At 59.2% G+C, this 22,472-nt stretch overlaps 1 protein-coding gene across 6 annotated transcripts in view; it reads right to left on the bottom strand.

Moving 5' to 3' along the window:
* Nucleotides 1-6,475: 6,475 nt before the first annotated feature.
* The window catches only part of COL16A1 (collagen type XVI alpha 1 chain), a 55,205-nt gene continuing 39,208 nt past the window's right edge, over nucleotides 6,476-22,472 (bottom strand). For all 6 annotated transcript variants that reach the window (XM_089299138.1, XM_051832133.3, XM_017350238.4 and 3 more), the window contains 22 exons: nucleotides 21,169-21,222; nucleotides 20,634-20,687; nucleotides 20,124-20,177; nucleotides 18,736-18,780; nucleotides 18,574-18,627; nucleotides 18,290-18,325; nucleotides 17,912-17,974; nucleotides 15,466-15,537; nucleotides 15,241-15,294; nucleotides 14,633-14,677; nucleotides 14,424-14,468; nucleotides 14,102-14,155; nucleotides 13,667-13,720; nucleotides 12,599-12,649; nucleotides 12,356-12,445; nucleotides 10,974-11,009; nucleotides 10,391-10,435; nucleotides 9,065-9,253; nucleotides 8,611-8,677; nucleotides 7,738-7,914; nucleotides 7,476-7,553; nucleotides 6,476-6,864 (listed from right to left, as the gene is read on the bottom strand). In XM_089299138.1, coding sequence (XP_089155264.1) covers nucleotides 6,662-6,864; nucleotides 7,476-7,553; nucleotides 7,738-7,914; nucleotides 8,611-8,677; nucleotides 9,065-9,253; nucleotides 10,391-10,435; nucleotides 10,974-11,009; nucleotides 12,356-12,445; nucleotides 12,599-12,649; nucleotides 13,667-13,720; nucleotides 14,102-14,155; nucleotides 14,424-14,468; nucleotides 14,633-14,677; nucleotides 15,241-15,294; nucleotides 15,466-15,537; nucleotides 17,912-17,974; nucleotides 18,290-18,325; nucleotides 18,574-18,627; nucleotides 18,736-18,780; nucleotides 20,124-20,177; nucleotides 20,634-20,687; nucleotides 21,169-21,222 — 1,620 coding nt within the window. In that variant the 3' untranslated portion in view covers nucleotides 6,476-6,661. The remainder of the gene's footprint in view (nucleotides 6,865-7,475; nucleotides 7,554-7,737; nucleotides 7,915-8,610; nucleotides 8,678-9,064; nucleotides 9,254-10,390; nucleotides 10,436-10,973; nucleotides 11,010-12,355; nucleotides 12,446-12,598; nucleotides 12,650-13,666; nucleotides 13,721-14,101; nucleotides 14,156-14,423; nucleotides 14,469-14,632; nucleotides 14,678-15,240; nucleotides 15,295-15,465; nucleotides 15,538-17,911; nucleotides 17,975-18,289; nucleotides 18,326-18,573; nucleotides 18,628-18,735; nucleotides 18,781-20,123; nucleotides 20,178-20,633; nucleotides 20,688-21,168; nucleotides 21,223-22,472) is intronic.

The raw sequence follows: 22,472 nt of genomic DNA, 5'->3' as shown, positions 1-22,472 counted from the left end.
TAAAAAACAACAACAACACAATCTGATCACAAGAAAGTGATTACTAGAGATTGGGAGGGGTAGAGAGGGATAGAAGACTTTGGATAGCAGGTACCAAGTCAGTTCAGTGGAAGGAATGAGTTTCTGGTGTTACACAGCATGGCTGGGAAATTACAGGTCACAGTAACCCAGCAGATACTGTGTGAACGATCCAAAGAAGCTCTAAGCCTCCAATCATAAAGAAATGTCAGAGAAGGGGAAATGCTGATTGCCTTGATTTGATCAGTACACATTGTACATAGGTGTTAATGTCACATTGTAGCCCATACAATTTTTGTACAATTACGATTAAATTTTTCAAAGATTGGTTTATTTTATTTGAAACATTTATTTTTGAGTTACAGAGAGGGGGGTGGAGACCGAGAGAGAGAGATCTTCCATTTTCCGGTTCACTCCCCAAATGGCTACACAGCAGAAGCTGGGTGGGTCCAAAGCCAGGAGCCAGGAGTTTCTTCTGGGTCTCCACGTGGGTGCAAGGGCACAAGCACTTGGGCCATCTTCCACTGCTTTCCCAGGTGCATTAGCAGGGGGCTGGATTGGAAGTGGAGCAGCCGGGACTCAAACCATTGCCCATATGGGATGCCGGCACCACAGGCAGTGGCTTAACCCTTTAAGCCACAGCTTCAGCCCCACTAAGAATTTTTTCAAAAAAATAAATATCACTCCCTAGGAGCGAGGGAGGGAGGGATATTCCTTAACACCACATTTAAAGCACAGTGCCTCCCTACACACATTCCAGCCAATCATACCACTTTATCTTATGTTTTCATAATGATTTTTAAAAAAGACTTATTTATTTATTTGAAAAGCAGAGTTACAGAGAGGCAGAGAGAGAGAGAGAGAGAGGACTTCCAGCCACTGGTTCACTCCCCAGATGGCCATAATGGCTGGATCTGGACTGATTCAAAGCCAGGAGACAGGAGCTTCTCGCAGGTCTCCCTCATGAATACAGGGACCCAAGCACTTGGGCCATCCTCCACTGCTTTCCCAGGCCATTAGCAGGGAGCTGGATTGGAAGCGGCGCAGTGGGTACTGGAACCAGCACCCATATGGCTTGCCGGCACTGCAGGCCGGGGCTTCACCTGCTACACTACAGCTCTAGGCCCCATAATGTTTTTTACTACTTGAATTATTGTCTTTAAGATGTACATGTATATGACAAGTTTCCATGTGTATTATAGGATTGTCTTTTTTTTATTTACTTCTCTATGCCCAGCCCCTGGAACAGCACCTGGCATGAATCCGACAAGTGTCAGTTGGTAGTGTTATTATGAGACACTGTACTGTTTCATTTTCACCACAGTCTTTGGCGATAGATGCTGGTACCTATTTATAGCGAGGAACTGAAGCCCTGAGAAGTTTAATGAGTTCCTTAATATCCAAAATCATAAATGAAGAAGCCAGGATCCAAACCCAGGTCCGGGGGCTGGTGTTGTGGCACAGTGGGCTAAACTGCTGCCTGTGATGCTGGCACCCCATGTCGGCATGCTGGTTCTGGTCCCAGCTGCTCTGCTGCCCATCCAGCTCCCGCTACTCCACCTGGGAAGGCAGAGGAAGACCGTCCAAGTGCTTGGGCCCCTGCCAGCCATGTGGAAGACCCAGATGGAGGTCCTAGCTCTTGGCTTTACCTTGGCCCAGCCCCAGCTGTTGTGACCATTTGGAGAGTGAACCAGTGGATGGAAGATCTTTTTCTCTCTCTGGGTTTCCCTTTCTGTCACTCTCTCTGCCTTTCAAATAAATAAATATTTTTAAAAATTAAAAAATAAGCCAAAGACCATACTATTTTAACTACTCATTATTTAATAGGAGGTCACAGCTGTGGCACTGTGACATGATAGGTTAAGCCTCCACCTGCAGTGCCAGCATCCCATTTGGGTGCTGGTTTGAGTCCTGGCTGCTCTGCTTCCAATCCAGCTCCCTGCTAATGTGCCTAGGAAAGCAGCCAAAGATGGCCCAAGTTTGGGCCCCTGCACCCATGTAGGAGACCCGGATGAAGCTCCTGGCTCCTGGCTCCAGCCTGGCCCAGCCCTGGCCGTTTTGGCCATTTGGGGAGTGATCCAGTGGATCGAATATCTCTTCCTCTCTTTCTCCTTCTCTATCTGTATTTCTGCCTTTCAAATAAATAAATAAATCTTTTTAAAAAAAATTAGGAGGTCGTGCCTTCTTTACCTTTATAAACTCCTTTCCAGTCCAAAAACTTTTGTTTGAAGATTTATTTATTCATTTGAAAGGCAGAGATACAACACAAGAGCAAGAGTGAGAGAGAGAGAGATCTTCCATCTGCTGGTTCACTCCCCAAATGTCCGCAATGACCGGGGCTGGGCCAGGCCAAAGCCAGAAGCCAGAAGCTTCTTTGGGGTCTCCCACATGGGTGCTTTCCCAAGCACGTTAGCAGGGAGTTGGATCAGAAGCGGAGCAGTCGGGACATGAACCAGTGGCTAGACAGCATGCCGGTGCTGCAGGCTGCTGCTTCACTCACTGCACCACACCACCAGCCCCCCGCAAAAACTCTTGGTGGATTTGAATTATAAAGTCTCAGAAAGAAGCCCTGAAGTCCCGCTGAAGACCCAGTGGCTGTCTTCCTGGAGACAGCACGGTGACACCTGGCCGGCAACCCAGGCTCGTATGCATTCATCCATCCACAGCCGTGTTAGACTTCTGGGTCCCTACCACTTGCCGGGCTCGGTCCTAGGCGATGGGGATTCAACCCCTGTAAGAATTCTTTGTCCTCACCCCTCTCCTCCACCCAGCAAAGGGCTCTTAGGGGACTGTTCCGCAGGAGGTCTGTGCTTTCTGGGGGCATCCAGGTCTACTCCCAGGCAGCCAAAGAGACCAGCCAAACCCAACACCCAGGGCTGCTTCTCTAAGGAACACAGCAGGCCCAGGTGTGTTTGTCTTGGAGGGAGCTGGATGGAGGAGATCAGAGAGTTCCCAAGACTGAAAAACAATCAACTGTTTTTCTAAACCTCAACTACCTGAGGCAGACAGAGGTGGGTGGGGAAATGCCTGGTATTGTTTCTGTTTCAGCCAAAAGGGGAGAACTTGGATCCCAGCCTTTGCAGAGCACAGAGCCCTGTCCTCAGTTCACGGCAGCCCCGTGGTTGACCCGGTGGAGGTGAGGCAGCCTTGGAAATGGAAGGCCCACGGGCTGAAAAGTATTGCCTCCCCCGGAGAGACACTGCCCGCAGCCGCCTGGCTCGGTGCCAGCTCCCGGCTGCCTGGCTGCGAAAGAATACCAGCATCCCCCTAATGACTGTGGAATTGATTCTCTTTGATTCCAACCAGATCTACTTCTGAAATTTAAATTCCAGTTGTGATGTGGTGGGTCAGGACAGGGGGTGGAGGTGATTTGCAACTTTCCGTACAAACCGTGGCAAAACGAGAACAGCAGCTGTGGCGATCTGGCCCCACTCCCCTTCCATGATAGGGCGGCCCACTGATGCATCTTCTCTTCCCGTGAACTATTTAGTAGGACAGCAACAACAGCAACCACAATCTAGTCGTGTAAGGGGTTAAGAGACCACATGTGAAGGCAGACTAATTAGATTCTGTTGAGTTCTGGTGACAGAGGAAAATATTATGACAAAGATTTAAATTCCAGAAGGCATCAAATTTGGGATTTTTCTCTAATAAATATGCAGCAGCCTTTATTTTCCATTTTACAGAGTGGAAGGTTTTGCAAAGGCCAGCCAGCCCATCCTCACATGGCCGCTGGTGAGCGCCCCCTGTAGGCCAACCTGACTCAACGTACCTCGGCGGAAAACCCATCAGTAGCTTCCCACCGTGCCTTCCCTGCTCCTGTTCAGCAATCCAGCCCCGCTGCCCTGTGTCCTGCCACTCAGCCTGCTGTGCTCAATCAACTCTGGACCTTGGCACATGCTGTTTCCTCTGCCTGGATCGATCGCTGTCTAGACACGGCTGGGTCCCCCAGCTGTTCACTCCCCCGGCACCTGTTACTGCCCCTTCCGCCCACTTCACTGGAATTGCTGATTTCTCTCTGCTCCACCTGTAGGTACTGTGGGGCAGGGACCATATCTGCCTGGATCCCCAGAGCCTAGCTTGGCTTCTGGCACAAAGTAGGGAGGGGAAATGACACATCAAGGTAAACTCTGCCCACCTGAATGACCAGTGTGTCACCTTCAAAGCCTGGACTAGAGGAAGGAATGAAGACAGGAGAACTGCGGGGTGGGAAGGTGGCCCGGGCGGGGTGGGCGGCGTGGGCGGCCTGCCCCTCCTTTCCTTCTCCCTGGCTTACCAGCTCCTGAACTGATGAGCTAGAGCCGCGCATTTTTTTGCTGACCATGGAAGAAGAGACTATAAAATTCAGCTTTCCATCTGGTTCTTCATGGTCCAAGAAAACACAGCAATTTCCAACTCCAGGAAGGCACTCAAATCATGAAAGCTTAAACCCAGCCTGTCGTCGAATTCCCCAGGAGTAGCCTGCGTGTGACTCGGGGAGAAAAGTGGAGAAAGCGTCATTTACTCTGCGAGCATGGATTCCCTGGTGACCCTGCAAGGGGCCGCGTGGGATGTTTCCCCACGGCCATTCCTCCTACCCCGGCCTTCAAAGCCAATGCAACAGCTGCTCCTTGCTTCTCGTCCTCTCTGCTGGCGCCAGCGAGCTCCTGATGACGGGGCCGGCCAGCCGGCAGCACTCCGCAGCCTGGACGGGAAGTGGAGGCCGGCCTTCCAATGGGAGTGCTTTAACATCTGTCCTCATCCACTGTCCAAACCCTGGCTGCTACTTCAATGCAAACATGATGCACTCGCTTTTTAATGTTTTCTGTTAAAACCAGACTGAGGGGTGGAAAAAGGATCGACCCCTCCTCTTCCTAAAATCATCACAGGCGACCCTCAGGCACGCCCAAGAGTCTGCCTGGTTCCAGTCCCTGGACACAGGCACACCTCCACTCCCAGCAGGAAAGAAATAGAGCAAAGGTCCTGAAAAGCCGTCAAGAGGCTGGCTCCCTGGGTATTTGGGGCCCAACCAGACAAGGAAATTCTCAACAATGCGCTGGAAATGCCAGCTCTGGAGCCGTCTGACATCAGTTTGAAGGCCTCAGGCAGCTTGGGTGAGCATCTAGACTCTGGGTACGTTTCCCAGCCTGCTGTGTGAGGCCTTTGAAGTTTATCCAGCTCGAATAAACTTTCCAGAATGCTAGGGCCATTCAAAAAGGCTTTCTGTGGAAGTCCCCCGGGTGTGTCCTGTTGCTTTCCCACAGGGCAGCGGGCCCATCAGGGCAGGCGATCTGAGAAGCAGAGAAGGCAGAGCTTGTGGGTGAGAAAGCATGATTCTATGATGTTCCGTTCCCTGGCTGTTTACCCATGGAGAAGGAGATGGCAGATAGAGCATGGGACTCCCGGTGGACTGCAGCTTAGATCGTGTCGTGTCTGGCCCGTGACCGCTTTTGCACGGATACCACCCAGCTGTTCCTGAAGGTCTGGGCTAAGATGTCCAGGAAAAGCACTCCCATGCATTAGAATGACAAAGAACGGCAAAAGTCCGCGCCTGACATGCTCCGTGCAGAGCTGGTGGCCAAGCCATGCTTCACGTACAGGCAGGAGGTTCCGTCTCATTTCCCAGACAAGCGGTCCCTGGCTGCCCAGGCAGGGGCTGGGCCTGCCCGTCCTCCCATTTGCACAGGCTCTCTAATTGCAGGATTACTGGAGCGTCACGAAGAGCCTGTGTTCTTAGAGGGGCTTCCAGGCAGGTGAACACGCCTCAGCGCTGCGGGGAGGGGGTGTTTCACAGGGTGCAACCTGGATTGGCTTAGGGTCACCCAAAGTGAGGAGGGTGGGTGGGGCAGCAAACAGGGAGAGGCCTTCATGAGCTGGAAGCAAGGTCTTCCAACCTGCCTTTTTTTTTTTTTTTTTTTTTAAGATTTATTTGAAAAGCAGAGCAATAGGAAGAGAGGGGGAGAGGAGAGACAGCGAGAATCTTCCATCCATCGATTCATTCCCCAAATAGCTGTAACAGCCAGGTCTGTGCCAGACTAAAGCCAGGAGCCAGGAACTCCATCCTGCTCTCCCACTTGGGTGGTAGTTCCCAAGTACTTGGGCCATCTTCCGCTGCCTTCCTAGGCACATTAGCAGGGAGCCGGATTGGAAGCAGAACAGTCAGGACTGGAACTGGCACTCTGCTATGGGAAGCTGGCTCTGCAGGTCATGGCTTAGCCTGCTGTGTCACCACACCAGCCGCTCAGACCTGCTTCTGGTCCACTCAAGAGGAGAGGTTGAGTGCTGTCCCTTCTCTGACTGGATAAAAGCGTGCCCTGGAGGACAGGACACGAGGTCCCGAGGGCCAAAGAACGCATCAGAAGCCTCTGGAGAGGGGAGCTGAGCCCCATGCAGCAGCAGCCACAACTCCACGGGCTGACCACACACAACGAGGGGCCTGGGATCGGATGAGAAGAGGAGGAGGACAGGGAGACGAGGCTGCAGCACCGGAGGCACCCCACTGGACGTGGGATTGCAGATCCTTTTGTTTCTTTATTGTTTAAAAAAATATTAACAGCAATTAAAAACAACAACAACGAAACATTCACAACCCATCACAGAGTCCTGGAGCTTTGGCCACTTATCCCCAATGGATTCCTTCATCTCCCACCGGGTGGCGGCGACTTCAGCCGAAAGGCCCCTTCATGGTTTTCATGGGTGGGTACTGCTGCTCCATTGGCATGGCTCCAAAGCAGTCCGAGGGGTTGCAGTGACCCGCCTTGCCTGGCTGGCCCATGGGCCCCGGGGGGCCAGGGATGCCAGGGATGCCCTGCTGGCCCATGGGTCCTGTGGCACCCATCTTGCCATACCCCGGAGGCCCTTGGGGACCTAGGGAGGAAAGAGTCACAGAAGGAAAATCAGGAGACCCCGATCCTAAGAAGACAGCATGGCCATGGGAGAAGGAAGCTTACACTTGGTGACTACCTTCCGTGGACACCCGAGCCTCCCATGGAATTAACAACGCTATTAAGAGCTTCCACGTGCCAGGCACAAGGCCGAGTGCTTTCGCTTCCTTATCCATTGCCTCTGCACAATGATTCTCTGAGAGAGGGCTCAGGCTCAGAGAGGGCACACATCTGGCAGGTGGGGAGCTGGGTCTCAGGGCCACGGGGTCAGGCTCCGGCCCTTCCTTTCAGGCTACACGGAGAAGTGTGCATCTGAGAGAGCCACCCTGAGAATAGAAATGACCTCTTCAAGGTCACACAGCCAGCAAGATACGCTGAGTCCGTACGTGCAGCCATCTCCCCTGCGACAGGCTAGCCCCACTTAGCACTTGAGGCCAGAACTGGGTCTTTGGCTCCCGCAGGCCCCACTGTCTTACACACAGTGGCATCACCGTAACGGGGAGTTGATGGGCTGGTAGCTGTTCAAAGCTCTACACAACTACCACATGGGGGGGGGCTCCCTGCTGCTCTCAATTCAATGCTGCTTATTCATACCTGGGGGGCCAGGCAGGCCATTTTCTCCCGCAATGCCAACACCGGTGTCCCCCTTTTCACCTTTGGTGCCAGGTAGTCCTGGGACAAAAGAAAGAAGAGGCGTCTTATCTTTGAGCAGAAGCAGGGCGCAGCCCATCGGGTAGCTCGGGAGATACACGTACACTCGGGCCCATGTTCGCGGCAGCCCTCGTGCGTTTTTGTCACGTTCAGGCCTGCCTCTCGGAGCTGCACCCGCCCCTAGGGAAGTGGCGGGACAAGCTACCTCTCATTCCTGGCAAGCCCTGCCGTCCTTCTCTGCCAATCTGACCGGGGAGCCCCGGTGACCCGGGAGCGCCTGGCCGGCCCGGGGCGCCATCCTTCCCGGGGGGCCCGGGCCGGCCTGGAGCCGCTGCCATCTCCATGGGGAACTGCATCCTGGAGGTGTAGTAGGCCATCCTCTCTGTAAGAGAGGACGAGGACAGGTCACGGGGCGGCCCCACGGTTCAGCTTGCACCAGCAGCCTTTCCTCAGAGGGTGTGGGAGCCGGGAGTGTGGGGGTGGGGCGCGGGTCCCTGCCCTGGCCTCCACTTGGCTTTCCACAGAGTTCTCGCAGGTGCGCAGGCCTGACCGCGGCACCTGCCTTTTGCCACAGCCTCCCCTGGCTCACCGCTGGCTTCAGGATAAGCTCCAGACTCCTGGCTTGACACTCAGGGTCTGCCTCCCAGGCAAGGTGCCCAGCCCCTTTGGGTCGGCATCCATATTGTCCCCAGTCCCTAGCGCCATCAACACTGGAGAACAAATGAGCGGGGTGGGGGGAAGCTCAAACCACCGCAGGCTGCGCACAGCTGCTGCTCGCCCCTCTCTCTGTGGCGCTTGCTCCATGCCGAATCATTTGAGACCAATTTTCTTGTCTGCCTGCTTCGCTCAAGTGGGGGCTGGGGGAGGAGAGGAGGGAGCTGTTTCATCTCTGAATGGCACAGGTGGCAGGGAAGGTGTGATGGATCATTGAACACGCGCCCGTCAACTCCCATGCCTGGGAGTGGGAGGGGATGGAGGTGAGGGACACGGAGCTTGAAGAAAAGGAGGCCAGGGCTGGGTGGGACGAGGCTGGGACGGGCGAGCAGCACCCACAGCCACGCAGCCGGCTGCCAATTACCATCAAGCATTTTGACAATCTCTTGTCTGATGAACCTCTTGATTTCATCGTAATTCACCATGTCTCCCTGAGGGAAAAAAGGAGAACCTGCCTCAAGTATCCTCCCAAGCCTGGCGCCTTCCTCCTGGGGACAGGCTTCATGAACAGAAAGGAGGGAGGAGAAGGCCAAGGCTCCAGGAGCCCCACCACGGCGTATTCGTCCGAAGCCCCAACCTCCCGGAAGTGGTCCCAAACGTTTTGCTCCGAAGTGTGTCTCCCTTTGGGGAGCGCCCCGCAGCCCCCATCTCCACCCCAACCCCCACCCCACCCCCCGCCCCACACAGAACTCTACCCCGTGTCTCGGAGCTGCATTCTTGCCCACAGAATGCCAGCGGCAGCTTCTAAAATGCCCCACGCTTCATGCCACATGCTGCTCTTTGGTAGAGAGCCCGTGGCTGCCAGCCGCACCCCTTACCATGGAGCCAGGCACCCCGGGCAATCCAGGGCTCCCAGCTGGCCCCGGAGACCCAGGGTGGCCTCTCTCCCCCGCAGGACCTGGCGGCCCGACAGGCCCCATGGAGCCGCTCTTGCCAGGCCCCCCAGGCATGCCGGCTCTCCCCTTCTCTCCTGCTTGGCCTTTCTGCCCCGCAGGTCCCGGATCGCCCTACAGGGACAGAAATCACAGTCTAGCATTACCAGGCGCAGTCAAGGCCATGTCAGCGTCTCTCAGCAAGCTGCCTCCTTCTGCCAATGCTCCCTGCAGGCCCCCAGCGTGGCCCTGTGGGCTGCAGCCCCAGCGTCTTCCCCGTCACTCTGCCCCACTACTCCCATAGCGGTCCTCTGTCATTCACAGGGTTACCCCCACTTGGAGATTCTCCCGGCTCCCGTGTGCCCTCTGCCTAAAGGCCTGGTTCCCTGGCCTGTTCAAGACCATTCGAGACATGGCCCTGATCGCGCCTTCCTCAGCCTCGCCTCCCTGCCCTCCACTGTAGCTGCACCTGCCTGCCTGCAAGGCCCTGCCCCTCGCCGCCGCCCAGTGCACTCCTCCTCTGCGAGCGTCCTGATCCCCACGCAGCCCTGAGTGTCCAGGCTCGGTTGCTGCTCCATCGCCCCTACCCCCCAGCGCTGCATGGCCCCTGCGCCCATGAAACTTTGCCATCCTCTAGTGAAAGTGCAGAGAGCGCTTTACCCAAGGCTGGGAGAGAGGGCCTGCAGCGCGAGCAGGAGCAAGCAGATGTTGTAGAATGAGAAAGGCGAGTGAGGGGCGGCCTTGTGGTGCAGAGGGGGAAGCCACTAACAATGCCGGCATCCCATGTGAGCACTAATTTGAGTTTAGACTGCTCTACTTCTGATCCAGCTCCCTGCTATGCACCTGGGAAAGCAGCAGAGGATGGCCCAAGTGCTTGAGCACCTGCCAACCTTGTGGGAGACCCAGATGGAGCTCTGGGCTCCTGGCTTTGGCCTGGACCAACCCCAGCCATTGCAGCCATTTGGGGAGTGAACCAGTGGACAGAAAATATCTCTCTCTCCCTCTCTCCCTCTCTGTGACTCTGCCTTTCACATCAGTAACTAAACCTTTTTTTTTTTAAAGGAATGAATGCATAAATCAAACAATGAATGAGTGAACTGGCGAGGTCCAGGCTCCTACCCCAGCTAAGAACCCCGGGAGGGCCCCCTGTGAGAAGTTCGTCAGCTCTTCTTCTGTCTCTGTGTGTCCTCTCCATGGCTAAAGTCACAACTCGCCACTGGGCTTCACCAACTCATGAGCTTCTCCTCTCAGCCCTGGCCATTGCCTACTCACCTTGGGACCAGGGGGTCCATAGAGTCCCTGCTTTCCAGGAGGTCCCTAGAGAAAAGCAAAGGTCAGAGGTCAAATGCGGAGAGGATCTCCCAGGCTTCTTGGGGAAGTCGGTGCAGTGAATTGGCCAGCACCCTGGGGCCAGGCCCAGTAGGGCTCTGTGTGAGAGTGGCCAGCAGCCTCCTTTGCCCATAGAGGGGCTGACAGCCGGCAGGGGGCGTGCTGTCCCCTGGCCCGGCCTTGTGCAGTCACTTGCGTTGGCTGTGTTCGTCATGGGTTCGGAGGTGACAGCCAATCTAGGGCACTGTGCATGGCCTAGCCAGAGCTGGCTCCAGCGGCTGTTTGTTCGCAGTTCATTGTCACTGCCGGTTCTTGTTGGCCATGTACAGGGTAACGAATGTGACTGACGTGAAACAGGTCTAACTCCTGCCTGCATCCTCTGGTCCCCGCCCCTCTCCCAGAGCAGCAAGAGCTACAGTGTCCTGTGTATTTGCCCAGAGAGTCTGTGCACACGGGGAACGTGTCCTGTGAATACGAGGGGTCCAGGAGTAGCCCCAGGGAAAGGAGAAGTTCAGCACAGTGGTACCTCTTTGCCGGCCGCACCATCCGTCCCGGGCTCACCCTGGGGAGGAGAACGCAATGGAGACATCATGAGCTCCAACCCCACCTGGCATCACTTAGCCCGCTGGACGTACCCAGCCCCAGCTCCACAACGAAGCCACGACCCTCCAGCCCTGGCCCTGTGACGCTGTCACACAGCACCTCTCCCCACCCCACACTCCAGCCTGGCCTGGAGCCCACACTGCCAGCTCCCAGCTGTCCCGGCCCTGCTCCCCTGAGCTCTAGAAGGGAAAAACAGACTGTGCCTGGCTTGCTGATTGCACCTTGCACATCCCCTGGTGCTGGGAATGGGTTAAACGTTTGCTGAATGAACACAGGAACCACAAGCCTCTGCCTGGGGGTGAGGTCCCAGAGAGCAGCTAGGGTGAGCCACAGCCAGCCGCCTCCCCATGCAGGACACAGAGGCTGCCTCCCTCACCGGGCCCCCTTCTGTGGGATGCCGGGGAGGTGAAATCTGTGACTGTGGAGCAAGGGGTAGAGGAGTCCTGGGCCTGCAGGTGGGGAGGGGAGAGAGGCAGGGATGGAGGGGCCTCCCCATGGAATCAGTGGGTGGGGGTGGTGAGACCAGGTCTTCCCAGCAGAGGGACCCACGGGCCCCCAGTGCACCAGCTGGAGTCATCCACCCCATCCCAGGCTGCTAGCCAAGGGCATTGCTACTGCTCCCCAGGAGTCTGCGTTGGTGGAAACCATGCCATTGTGGGTGCCGAGAGACCTGCTCCCTGCCTCAGCTGTCCCCGGAGACTTGTCGTCCCCGAGACTGGCAGGCAGTTCCAGCTGATGGGGTTCCCCTGCCTGGGACTTCTGAAAGAGAGGCTAAGGACCCAAGTTGCGGAATCAGGGCAGCTGTGGATGGAAACACAGCGCTCCCGCCCACAGCCACGTGACTGGGCAGCCTAGTAACCTTGCTGATTCCTCATCTGTAAAACGGGGACAGTCCGAGCTGTTAAACGGGCTTGTGGCACGCATCCGTGCAGGAAGCCCCTCAAGCTCTGAGCTCCCCATCCGCTCAGCACCGGCTCAGTGACAGTCGGCATCGCTGTGAGCCTTAACCCTGAGCCGACAGGCGGCGGGGGCTTCTAGGCTCAGCAACTTACAGGAAGGGCCCAGCGGTTCTGGTTGCTGACATTTACAGAGCTTCCCTGTGGCTGCCCAAAAGCTCCCGTGGGGCAGGGCAAGGGTCTGCAGAGGGTGGACGTCAGTGCGTGGGCAGAGGCAGGACCGTGTGTGCACCTGACTTTCCAAACGTGATGCGACCCTCCCTGGAGACCCCAGGTGGTCGTGCTGGGTTTAACTGGCAAAGCCACCGGAGCCTCTGCCCGAGGCTGCGCCATACACGTGGGGTCTTACCGGGGGCCCAGGGTGTCCGGGTGGGCCAGGCTGGCCCGGGAGGCCCACGAGGCCCCTTTCTCCAGTGGCTCCCCGGTCTCCTTTCAGGCCCTAGAGAATAGGAGGGGGTGGTGAGAGGGAAAGGAAGGTGTAGCGATGACACCCTGTTGTGTGCAAGGGCCCATGACCCCACCCTCCTCCAGGTCCCACACGAGGAGGTGGCAGCGGAGATCCACTGCTGTGCCGCTCTGGCTTGTCACTCACCATGGCTGAGATCCCAGCTGGCCCTGGCTGGCCTGGAGGCCCCGGCGGCCCCTAGAGAGAGAGGACTCAGTGGGATGGAAGCCCCCGGGGAGGCAAGGGCCCAGCAGCAGGATGGGACTCCAAGCTTCCCCCACGCCTCCATTCTACTCCTGAAAGCCTCCCTCCCCTCAGGTACACTTGAGCTGCTGCCAGACCCGGGCACAGAGCTGACGGGGCTGAGATCTGGGCTCGGGGTCCACAGGACCCTCCCACCTTCTGTCTGTGAACAGGGCATCCGGAGCTGTGCTACTACTCTACCCCTCCCCACCCCCACCCTAGTCCAGGTCCTTAGCAAGGCCTCCACCTCCTGACACATCCCAGATCTGTCCCAGCCTCTCCCCTCAACCCAGCAACAGACACCATCCGTGGCTTCCGTGCCCTGTGGGTGCCCTCCCCCGACTCCTGACCACGCAGCTTCCACGGCTGCACCGTGTCCTTCTCTAAGCCCAGCTTCTCCCCACCCCAACCCCTGCCTTCTCAGACTACACCCCAGCCCTTCTGAGCCTCGTGGGCTTCCTCCAACACCCCAAGCTCCCCGCTGCCTTAGGCTCTGTGTGTGTGCTGGCCCCTCTGCCCGGGACTCTCCTCCGCAGCACTGCTCAGTCGCGGGCTCCTTCTTCCATGCCGTCCTCAGCTCCCACGCCACTTCTGCAGTGAGGGTTCCTCTAAAGTCACCCCCAGCCCCTCTCTGCGACGCCTCACCACCGCCTGATGCCTTCACGGGGATGTGTTTGCCCGGCCTGTGCGGGAACCCTTGTATATCTTGCACCCCATGGTTGACCCAATGCTTGGAACAGTGCCTGGCGTGGAGCAGGTGCTCAATGGTTATTTGTTGACTGACTGCATGACCTTCATCTGCTAAGTGAACGTGAAGTGCCCAGGAAGCAGGGACGTGGTGAGAAGTTTGGGGGCTACTGAACCTGAGCTCTTTTCTAGCTCTGGGTGGTTGGGGCAGCTCCTATGAGCCGTTCTTGAAGGCCACCACCACCCTGCCCCAACTGTGACAGCCGCGGAAACCGTTTAACTCACAACATGGCCAGGGGGTCCTGGTCTTCCTTGGGGTCCCATGGCACCAGGCTCACCCTACAGGAGCCAGACAAAAAGAAGAAATGATACAGAAGTGGATCGACTTGCATGCATGTGGCTGCTACATGGAACAGAACAGAGCAGGGCAGGTGAGAACAAACGCCACTGGCCAGAGGAGCCAGGCTGGGCTGGGGGCTGCAGCCCTAGGCTGTCCAGGGCCCACGACAGGCCAGAGCCTGCCAGTTAAGGTGAGTGCCTAGCAGCCTCTAGGGAGGGGAACCAGCTACAACCATTAAGGGCAGGGAGAAGGTTCAAGTTACACAGTGTTGGTGAAAGCTCCCCTGGAAGGCCCAGGAGAGAAGGCAGCTGCTTGGCCAGAAGGAGACTGAGCAGGGCCAGCGCCATCTAAAGCCAGCGTGTGCAGACCCCAGCCCTCACCTCCGCGCCGGGCCGGCCGCTGCTGCCAGGCGGACCTGGATTGCCGCAGTCACCCTAGAAGAGAGAGAGGCAGCTGGGGCTCACTACACGTCCACGTGGCTCTCCCACTGCAAGTCGGCCCCACATCACACAACCCCCCACCACCACCACCCAATCTGCCCTGAGCTGCTGGCCTCAGGAGGCCCAGCCGTGGGGACAGCAGCCCAGCTTAGGGTCAGGTAGTTCCACCCAGACCAGGCTGGGCCAGGTCGCTGTGTGTGCCTGCGCTCAGGTCTTACGCAGAGCAGATAAAAACTGCGTGGTCCAAGTCACCAGGCCTTACCTTGGGTCCTGGGAGGCCGGGATGTCCTGTCTTCCCCTTGAAGCCCTGGAAGGGGAAAGCAGGGAGCTGTCAAAGCCCTCACCTCACCAGACGACACAAAGAAAACCAGCCCGGTCCTAACTAGGCCACACCCTCCACCCCCCAACCCCAGCAGCAGCTGCTCAGCTTGGAGCCTCCCAGATTCCCGTCCTTTCCTCAGCTCAACTTACCGGGGGTCCCATGAGTCCGGGGGGTCCAGCGGGGCCGGGGTCTCCCTGGGGAAAGAGAGCAACAGCACTGAGACAGGGGTTGTGGCCACGGCCCACCCCTTTCTCTAGCTCCTCCCAGCTAGCCCAGGGGGTGGGACCGTTCCCTGACTGCTTCGGGCCCTAAGGACTCTGGCCCATCTCTGGGCCTCCGTTTTCCTCCTCTGGGTGCAGAAGAGAGTGACCTCGGTGTCTGTCCTTGCCACAACCCCACTCTCTTCAGCTTCCCTGGCAAGATGAGACCTGACGAGCCGGGACTGGATTAAAGCCCTGCGTGTCTGCAGCTGGATTCTTTCAGAAACCCAGCCTGGTTTCTTTCACCAGCCGAGGTTCTGGATGGAAACTCACTCCCATCACTGGCTCATCCAGCCCGGTCAAGGTCACTAGGAGAACTGGAGGCCAAGGGCTCCGGAGCCCCTGGAAAGGTGGGGGAGAGACCAAAGGAAGGCAAGGGTGCTCGCTGATGGGGCCAGGGGACACTTCAGCTCCCTTTGTTGGGGTTCCTTTGACACCAGCTCTTGGGAAGAGAAGAAGCAGAGGGGCTGCTGGTCCTCCTGAGCCCACCGTCTCACCCTCAGGCCAGGCTTTCCATCCTTTCCATCCAGACCGTCCAGGCCGGCAGGGCCCTGGGGACAGGAAAGAGGCAATCCCACAAGGCTGGGCGGGGCTGCCCCTGACCCCGCCCCTCACCCAGCTCCCACCCCTACCACACAGACACATGCACGCATGTGCACACACGCATGCACACACACACATACACCCCACATGCCCACTGGGCTGACAGGGCACACACTCACCTGGATCCCGGGAGGTCCTGGTGGCCCAGGGGGACCAGGCATGCCTGATGGGCCTCGCATCCCTTCGCTGCCCTGGAAAACAGCCCACCCCCAAAGTCAGCAGGGCCTGGCCCCCTCCCTGGAGACCAGGCCCTGACCCAGGCATTCTGGTGACCCGTGAAAGCTTGGACAGCTGGCTTCTAACCCCAGTGCTGTCCAGGCCAACCTGGATGTCACCTACAAGGCACCCTCCCCTGCTCCCCACTCTGTGAGAAGGGACAGAGCCCGTCCTGGCCAGCGTCCTCGTCAGAGCGAGCAGGAACTGGCACAGCAGGGCTCAGCAGGCATGTGCTAAACTGGAAACACGTGTCCAGTGCCCTGGGGTCTCCACAGCACGCCACTGGATGTGGTCATTGATCTCCCACGACGAGAAGGGTAGGGCGGCCCCTGTCCTCAGGGGGCTCGTGATCCAGCAAGGGGTCCAGGCTCACCCTGACCCAGGACAACGCCACAGTCCACGCGCTCTTTGTGAACAGGGGGCAGTGGGAGCTCAGCAGAGCGAGCTGTCACTCTGGCTGGGGCCCGGGGAAGCATCATAAAGAGGAGTCACCAGACACTGGACTCTGAGGGACTGGAGCAGGCCCAAGAGAAAGGGCAGCCAGAAGCAACCGACGAGAAAGGCAAAGGTTTGGCCTGGGTGGCCGGGACCATGCGATGGGTGGGGCGGGCCAGGAGGCTGGAGTCACAGCCTGACCTGAAAGGGCCCGGAACACTGTGCTGAACTTGATCCAGCAACCAGCAAGGTGTTCTCCCGACTGCACTTCACAGCACCCTAGGGCTTCCTGGAGCTGGGCACAGGAGGTGCAGACCAGAGGGTGGACTCCAAGGCCTCCTAGCCTGTCTTAACCAAAGCAGCCCCACTTGCATCTGTCTGATAGACTGAGATGTCACATGAACTTTTTCTTGTGATCACAAGGCTCAGGGAGGGGCTGGCGTGGAGTAGAGGATAAAGCCACCCCCGAGATGCCAGCATCCCATATGGGTGCTGGTTTGTGTCCCGGCTGCTCCACTTCTGATCCAGCTCCCTGCTAATGGCCCGAGAAGAGCAGTGGAGGATGACCCAAGTGTTTATAGGCCTCTGACACCCACGTGGGAGTGGCTCCTGACTCCTGACTTTGGCTTGGCCCAGCCCAGCCATTGTGGCCATCTGGGGAGCATAGCAGTAGATGGAAGATCTCTCTCTCTCTCTCTCTCACTCTGAATTTCAAATAAATCTTAAAAAAGAAAAGGCTCAGGGACTACAAAGCAAAGTCCAAAAACCCCTGCTACAGGCACTGGAGAGCCGTGGAAATTTCCAGGCAGGAGAGTGAGGAGAGCAGGTGGGTGACTTGGACTGGGTACTGGGTACTGGATAAGGAGCAGGAAGAGAGGCAGGGTGGGGGGCAGGGTGGGCACCGCACTCCCCCAGTGGGCACAGGGCAGCTGTTCTGGACCAGTGGCTGTGTGGGCGGCAGAGGGGAAGGGATCCACCTCCAGACCCAGCAATAGGGGAAAGCTCTAGGGGCAGTGCAATGCCACCAGGCACCAGGAGGGGTCAGCACAGCCCCAGCCAAGGGCAGCCCCCAGCAGGAGTCCGGAGGAGAACCACACTGGCCAGGCTTCTAGGATCCTCTGCGGTGACCAGCCTGAGGAGCTCAGGGGCAGCCACTTGGGCCCTCCACTGGAAGGGGAGGGAAGGAAGCTGGCAGCCGCCACGGCCACTCGTGGCTGACAGGCACTGGCTCGGGGAGGCGGTGAGGGGCACAGGGCTCTCCCGGAGCTGGCAGTCTTGGCACTACTACTGACCTATTGTTCCACTACACCCCCCTCCCTGGCCTTTCGGGCCCCCTACGGGTGTTCCCTCACCTGAAGTTAATTGAGTGCTTTCAGAAGAAATTCCCGAGAGGCTGCAGGACTCCTGCCCTGCCCCTGGCCCCCAGGACAAGCTCGGAAGTCAGTCCTGGGGCCTCATCCACCACCCACCCGGCACATCTAGGGACCCCAAGCTCAGCTGAGCTACCAGGTGGCATCGCATCTCTGTCTAGCCAAGCTCAATGGCAGCCAGCATGGATGGGTCTCCCCGGACTGCTCTTCCTGCCCGTACTGGTCACTGGGGCACAGGCCCCCAGTTGCCTCTTAAGGGACCTTGGGGACAACCTGAGCATGGCTGCCCTGACCCAGACCCATTCCTGTGCCAGGTTGGTGCCTTCTTTGGGGGGGATTCCCCCCTACCCACCAGGTCCCCACTCCCCACCCCCACCCCCACGCCAAGTTCCATGGGCCCAGCCCGGAGGCTTCTGCTCCCAGCCTTGATGTCACAGAGCCAGTCCTGGACTTCCCCCGAGGCCTGGTGCTGGTGGTGGGCTGGAGTGAGTGTGGGGAATGTGGGGCTGATTCCTGGCTTTGGCCAGCCTGGGGTCCTGCTCACCTTCTCCGCTTGGGGTCCGGGTGGTCCAGGGGCTCCAACTTTGCCAGGGAATCCTGGGGGACCCTGTGTCAACAAAGCAGCCGCTGGGAATCAAAGTAGGGCAGGAGGGGGCCCTTCTTCGCTCCCCCTGTGCGTGTTTCTCTGTTGTTAACGCAATGCGTTTGGACTTCCTAGAACACCACGCAGGGGCATGGTGTCTGCCTGGCCGCTGGGCCCACCCAGGAGGCTTTGCTCTCCAGGTCCTGATTCCTGGACTCCGGCCCGGCCACCCAGGCTGTTCCTCCCCTTCTGGGCCCATCCTCGCCCAGCCTGGCCTGGTCCAGCCTGCCCCTCCCGAGGAGACCACATCAGACGGAGCGGCTCTGGGGCTGTACTCACCGGCGGGCCTGGAAAGCCTGGCTGACCTTGGAATCCCTAGGGGAGAAGCAAGGGACAGTGCTGTGCCGCCCCGCCCTGCCTGGCCACCGGAGAGCGGGTGTGTGTGTGTGTGTGTGTGTGTGTGTGACAGAATGAGGCAGCCCCAAGCTGAGCCGCAGGGCTCGCCCCTCTGCCCACCATGGCTGGCAGGTGAGGCCCGAAGTGCCAAAGAGAGCTGGGGACCACCAGGCAGGGAGACCCCGCCTCTTTGTACCTCCCACATCCAGGTCTCAGCCATTACTCACCGGGTCACCCTTCTCACCAGAGTTCCCTTGGGGTCCTCGCTCTCCTCGGGGCCCCTGTCGCCCACAGAGAAGAACACCGCTGGAACCCAGTCCTCCCACCCTCTGACCCAGGGCAGGTCCACCGGGTCCCACATCCACGTCTCCCACCCCTCCCGCACTCACCGCTGGGCCTGGGGGACCTGGGAGGCCTTCTGATCCTGGTGGGCCCTGGGGACACGAGGGAGCAGTCAGTCACTGACGGGGGCGGGGGGGCACGGCACAGAGCAGAGGCAGGTGCGGCAGGAGCCAACTCCGGCTGGCAGCCCTCCCTCTCTCGCCTGAGCTACCTGACGCCAGCCCCCTAACCGTCCTGCTACCACCGGGCTCACTTCAACCTGGCCCACCGATGGCCACCACCTCCTCTTCCCCCAGCACAGCTCTGAGCATGTCACTCTCTTGCTCCCCTCTGCCCATGGAGAGAGGGGCACACCCTCCACCAATGCCGGTCTTGCAGGTGTCCTATGATCCAGTGCCAACCACCCTTCCCGCCTCCCTTCTCTCCTGCCTTGCTCAGTCAGACCGCTGTTCCCTGTGCTCTCACCACTGGGCCTTTGCACGGCTCTCCCCTTTACCTGGAATCCCCACCTGTCCCCACCTGAGCACATCAGCAGATGGCTGTTCCTGCAGCACCCCCCCCACACACACAGCCACTCCCTCTGGGCTCCCTCCCACCCTGCATCCAGATCTGGGCCCAAACACCTCCTCAGAGAGGCCTTCGGGGACCTCGCTCTGAAAAGCAGCCTGCACCGGCTCCAGCCCCTTAGCCTGCGGTTTCCTGCATAGGTCTCAGCTCTCATCATTCACGGGTCTTTGTTCATTCATCTCAGTGCAGAGTTTGCTTTGTCCCTCAGTGTCCTCAGAAGGGAGCCCGGAGCCCAGCGGGCCCGCCAGAAATGTCTGTCACTGAATATGTGTGACGAGGTCTCTGGAATCCCACTGAGGCCTGGCTGAAGTTTGTGAGCAGGGAGTCGGAGCCTCAGCTGAGGCGTGGGAGGTTTGTCACCAGGAGTCCAGGCCCCAGCACTTCCTCCCTTGGGGGAGTCCCGCCATGGGGCTCTTGGTGTCCTCCTCCTCTAATCACAGCCCCCGCCCGCCCAGAGCTGGGGCTGGGGCTAGAGTTTCAGGCCCACCAGCCTTTGCCTTGGCAGGGGGAGGGGAGGGAGGAGGGAGAGGAAGAGGAGGAGGGGAGGGAGGAGGAAGAGGAAGAGGGAGAGAAAGAGGAGGAAGGGGAAGAAGAAGAAGGGGAAGAGGCGGGGGAGGAGGAAGAGGAGTTCCTCTGCCCCCTTCCCGGGGCAGCCCCCACCGCCAGTCCCCACGAAGCCTGCTGGGATTCAGCTGGACGGGCTCGGGGCAGCAGCAGCAGGGGTCACGGTCTGCTCCTTCACAGGCTGCTAGAACATTCTCTCCAGCCGCCTGAGTGGGTGCAGCAGCGGGGGGTGGGGGGGGAGCAGCTCCCTTTGAAGCCCTTCCTCCCACAGGTCCTGTCCATCCCCGGGCTGTGGGCGACTCACCGACTCCCCCTTCTCTCCCGCGGGCCCGCTGTAACCGCGCTCTCCCTTGATGCCCTGACAAGCGGCAGAGAGAGCGGAATTAGCCCGTGGCCCGCCTGTCGCGGTGCTAATGTGAGGGGTGGATCCTGCAGCTGGCACCCAGACTGGCACTCAGAGGCAGATGGCACTGAGGAGGACGGCTGGGGGAGGTGGGGCCGGGCGGCTGCGGCCCTCAGTGGGAAGCGGGACATGTAGGGGGACGCCTCCCAGCCGTCTGCCCTGCTCTCCCCGCACCCCGGGACAGGTCTGGGACTTGCAGGGTGCTCTGTGAATCTGCCCAGCCAAGGCAGAAATGGGGGGCGGGGAGCCACACCGCCAAACAGCTCCAAGAGGAGGCTGCACAGACGGCAAGCAGAGGCAGGGGCTGAAATGCCGGCAGAGGGGCAACCTGCGGAGGAACACCCAGCCTGGTCCTGCCCCGACCACTGCCCACACCACCAGTACCCCCACATCCAGGTTCCCCTTACTCACAGGCAGTCCCGGGGGGCCCATGGCGCCTGGGTAACCAGGTTGCCCTGGAGGACCCTGCAAATAAAGACAGATGTGATGGGCCAGCCCCTCACCGCTTCTGTTCTCCACTCCTTGGGAGCAGGGGATCCCCCTCCACCATGACAGCTACCACCCTGGACCCACATTGCCCTAAGCCACAGGTCCCCTGGTGGTAACCAAGACCTAGGACCCGGAGGCTGAGCCAGAGGAGAGGGCCAGCAAGGGGGTGATGAGGACCCAGTGGAAGGGAGGGCACACTGAGGGCTGACGCCGTGGGAGGACACAGGCCCCCGGGACTCGGGCAGCAGGTGGCAGGGAACAGGGCCACGAGCTCCCTCAAGGGAGTCAGGGCACATGGAGATCTCTGGTCCTGAGGGGCTGCGAAGACCCCCACACTGAGTGATCTGGGTGGAGGGGCAGAGAGTCTCAGAAAGAGGAGTCCACCTCCCCCTGCCATCAGGCAGCCACCCCCCTCCCAGCCCAGGGCCCCCTCCCCGCCCTGCAGGCCTCTTCTTACCGGTTCCCCCTTGTCTCCCGTCAGGCCCCTGAGGCCTCGCTCTCCTTGAAGGCCCTTGGGGAGAAGAATCATGAGAAACCACCCAGGAGTGCACTTCCCACCTGCCCACGGCCTCTGCTCCCATCCTAAGCAAAGGGAGGCGCTAGTGGCCCGGCCCCCACGTCCCAGACGAGGTGACCCAGGAGCTGCGCTGCAGAGGGCGACTGTAGGAGGAGGAAAGCCCTAGCAAGTGGTGCCTTTTGGGCACATTACCCCCCACCAGACAGCTACAGAGATATGCCCCCAGGGGGGTGACTCTCAGGGGGACCCTCAGGTGACTGTCACCAGTGTGCCCCACACAGCAAATGAGAGCTTCTGGAAGTGACACTCCCCAGCACAGGATGGCACCAGATGCCCAGCACTTACCTGTCCAGCCCTCCCACCCAGCCCCGAATTAGGACCGTGGAGAGAGACACAGGAGGACGCCCTCCAGCGTGGCCCCTGCCACTTTGTAGCATGGAAGTGAAGTTCCTGCCACTCAGCGCTGGAGACCCGCCCATCAGCCCTCACTCCTGACCTGCGCGGGGTCACCACGCCACCACGAGCACACCTTCTCTGCCCCCTTCTCCCTCGGCCCCTCCAGAGACGACACCCAGACCTTTCCACCACACAAGACAGATGGCTAGACGGACAGATGGCCCCTTCACCCAAGCAAGCAGAAACACACGAGGCCCGGCCAGAGAGGAGGACGTGGGACAGATGGGGCTGTGACAAGGAGGGGCCCTGCTCCCTGAGCCTCTGTCGCCAGGCTTAGGAGGAGAGGAGCCAGGCCCCGGGAACACAAAATCTGACAAACAGGAGGTTAGTTTCCGTGACCCAGGAGGGAGCAGCGGTGAGGATGGAGGTGACTTAAACACACCTGTGACAATGACGACGGCAGAGCAATTAACGACACCTGGCAGAGGGAGCGGGCCAAGGCACCGGGGCCCCGCGACACCCAGAAACCCAACCGGCGGGCGCCACGTGCCCAGCCTCGGAGCAGCCTGGGACCGGCGCCAAGAAAGAGGAGAGGCAGGGGAGGAAGCTGAGGGTTTCCTCTAGAACGGTGGGAAAGGTGTAGGCACGGCTGCCTTTAAATCCCTGGGGTGCTTCTGGACAGCCCTGCCAAGCAGCAGGGCAGCCAACCTGTGCCAGCCTGCAATGTGAAGCCTTGGCGTCTCCGCCGGGCTCCGAGCCAGGGCCTGGCAGGGCCCCAAGAACGACTTTCAGCAAATCTTCCGTCCACACGGCAGGTGGTGGGGAGCAGGAGGCAGAAGGGAGAAGAG

The sequence above is a fragment of the Oryctolagus cuniculus genome, chromosome 7, assembly GCF_051225735.1.
Source record: "Oryctolagus cuniculus isolate XC-2025 breed Fujian yellow rabbit chromosome 7, ASM5122573v1, whole genome shotgun sequence".
In the NCBI taxonomy this organism is placed as follows: domain Eukaryota; kingdom Metazoa; phylum Chordata; class Mammalia; order Lagomorpha; family Leporidae; genus Oryctolagus; species Oryctolagus cuniculus.
Note: the sequence above shows the minus strand (reverse complement) of the source record. Positions and strands in the feature narration are given on the sequence as shown.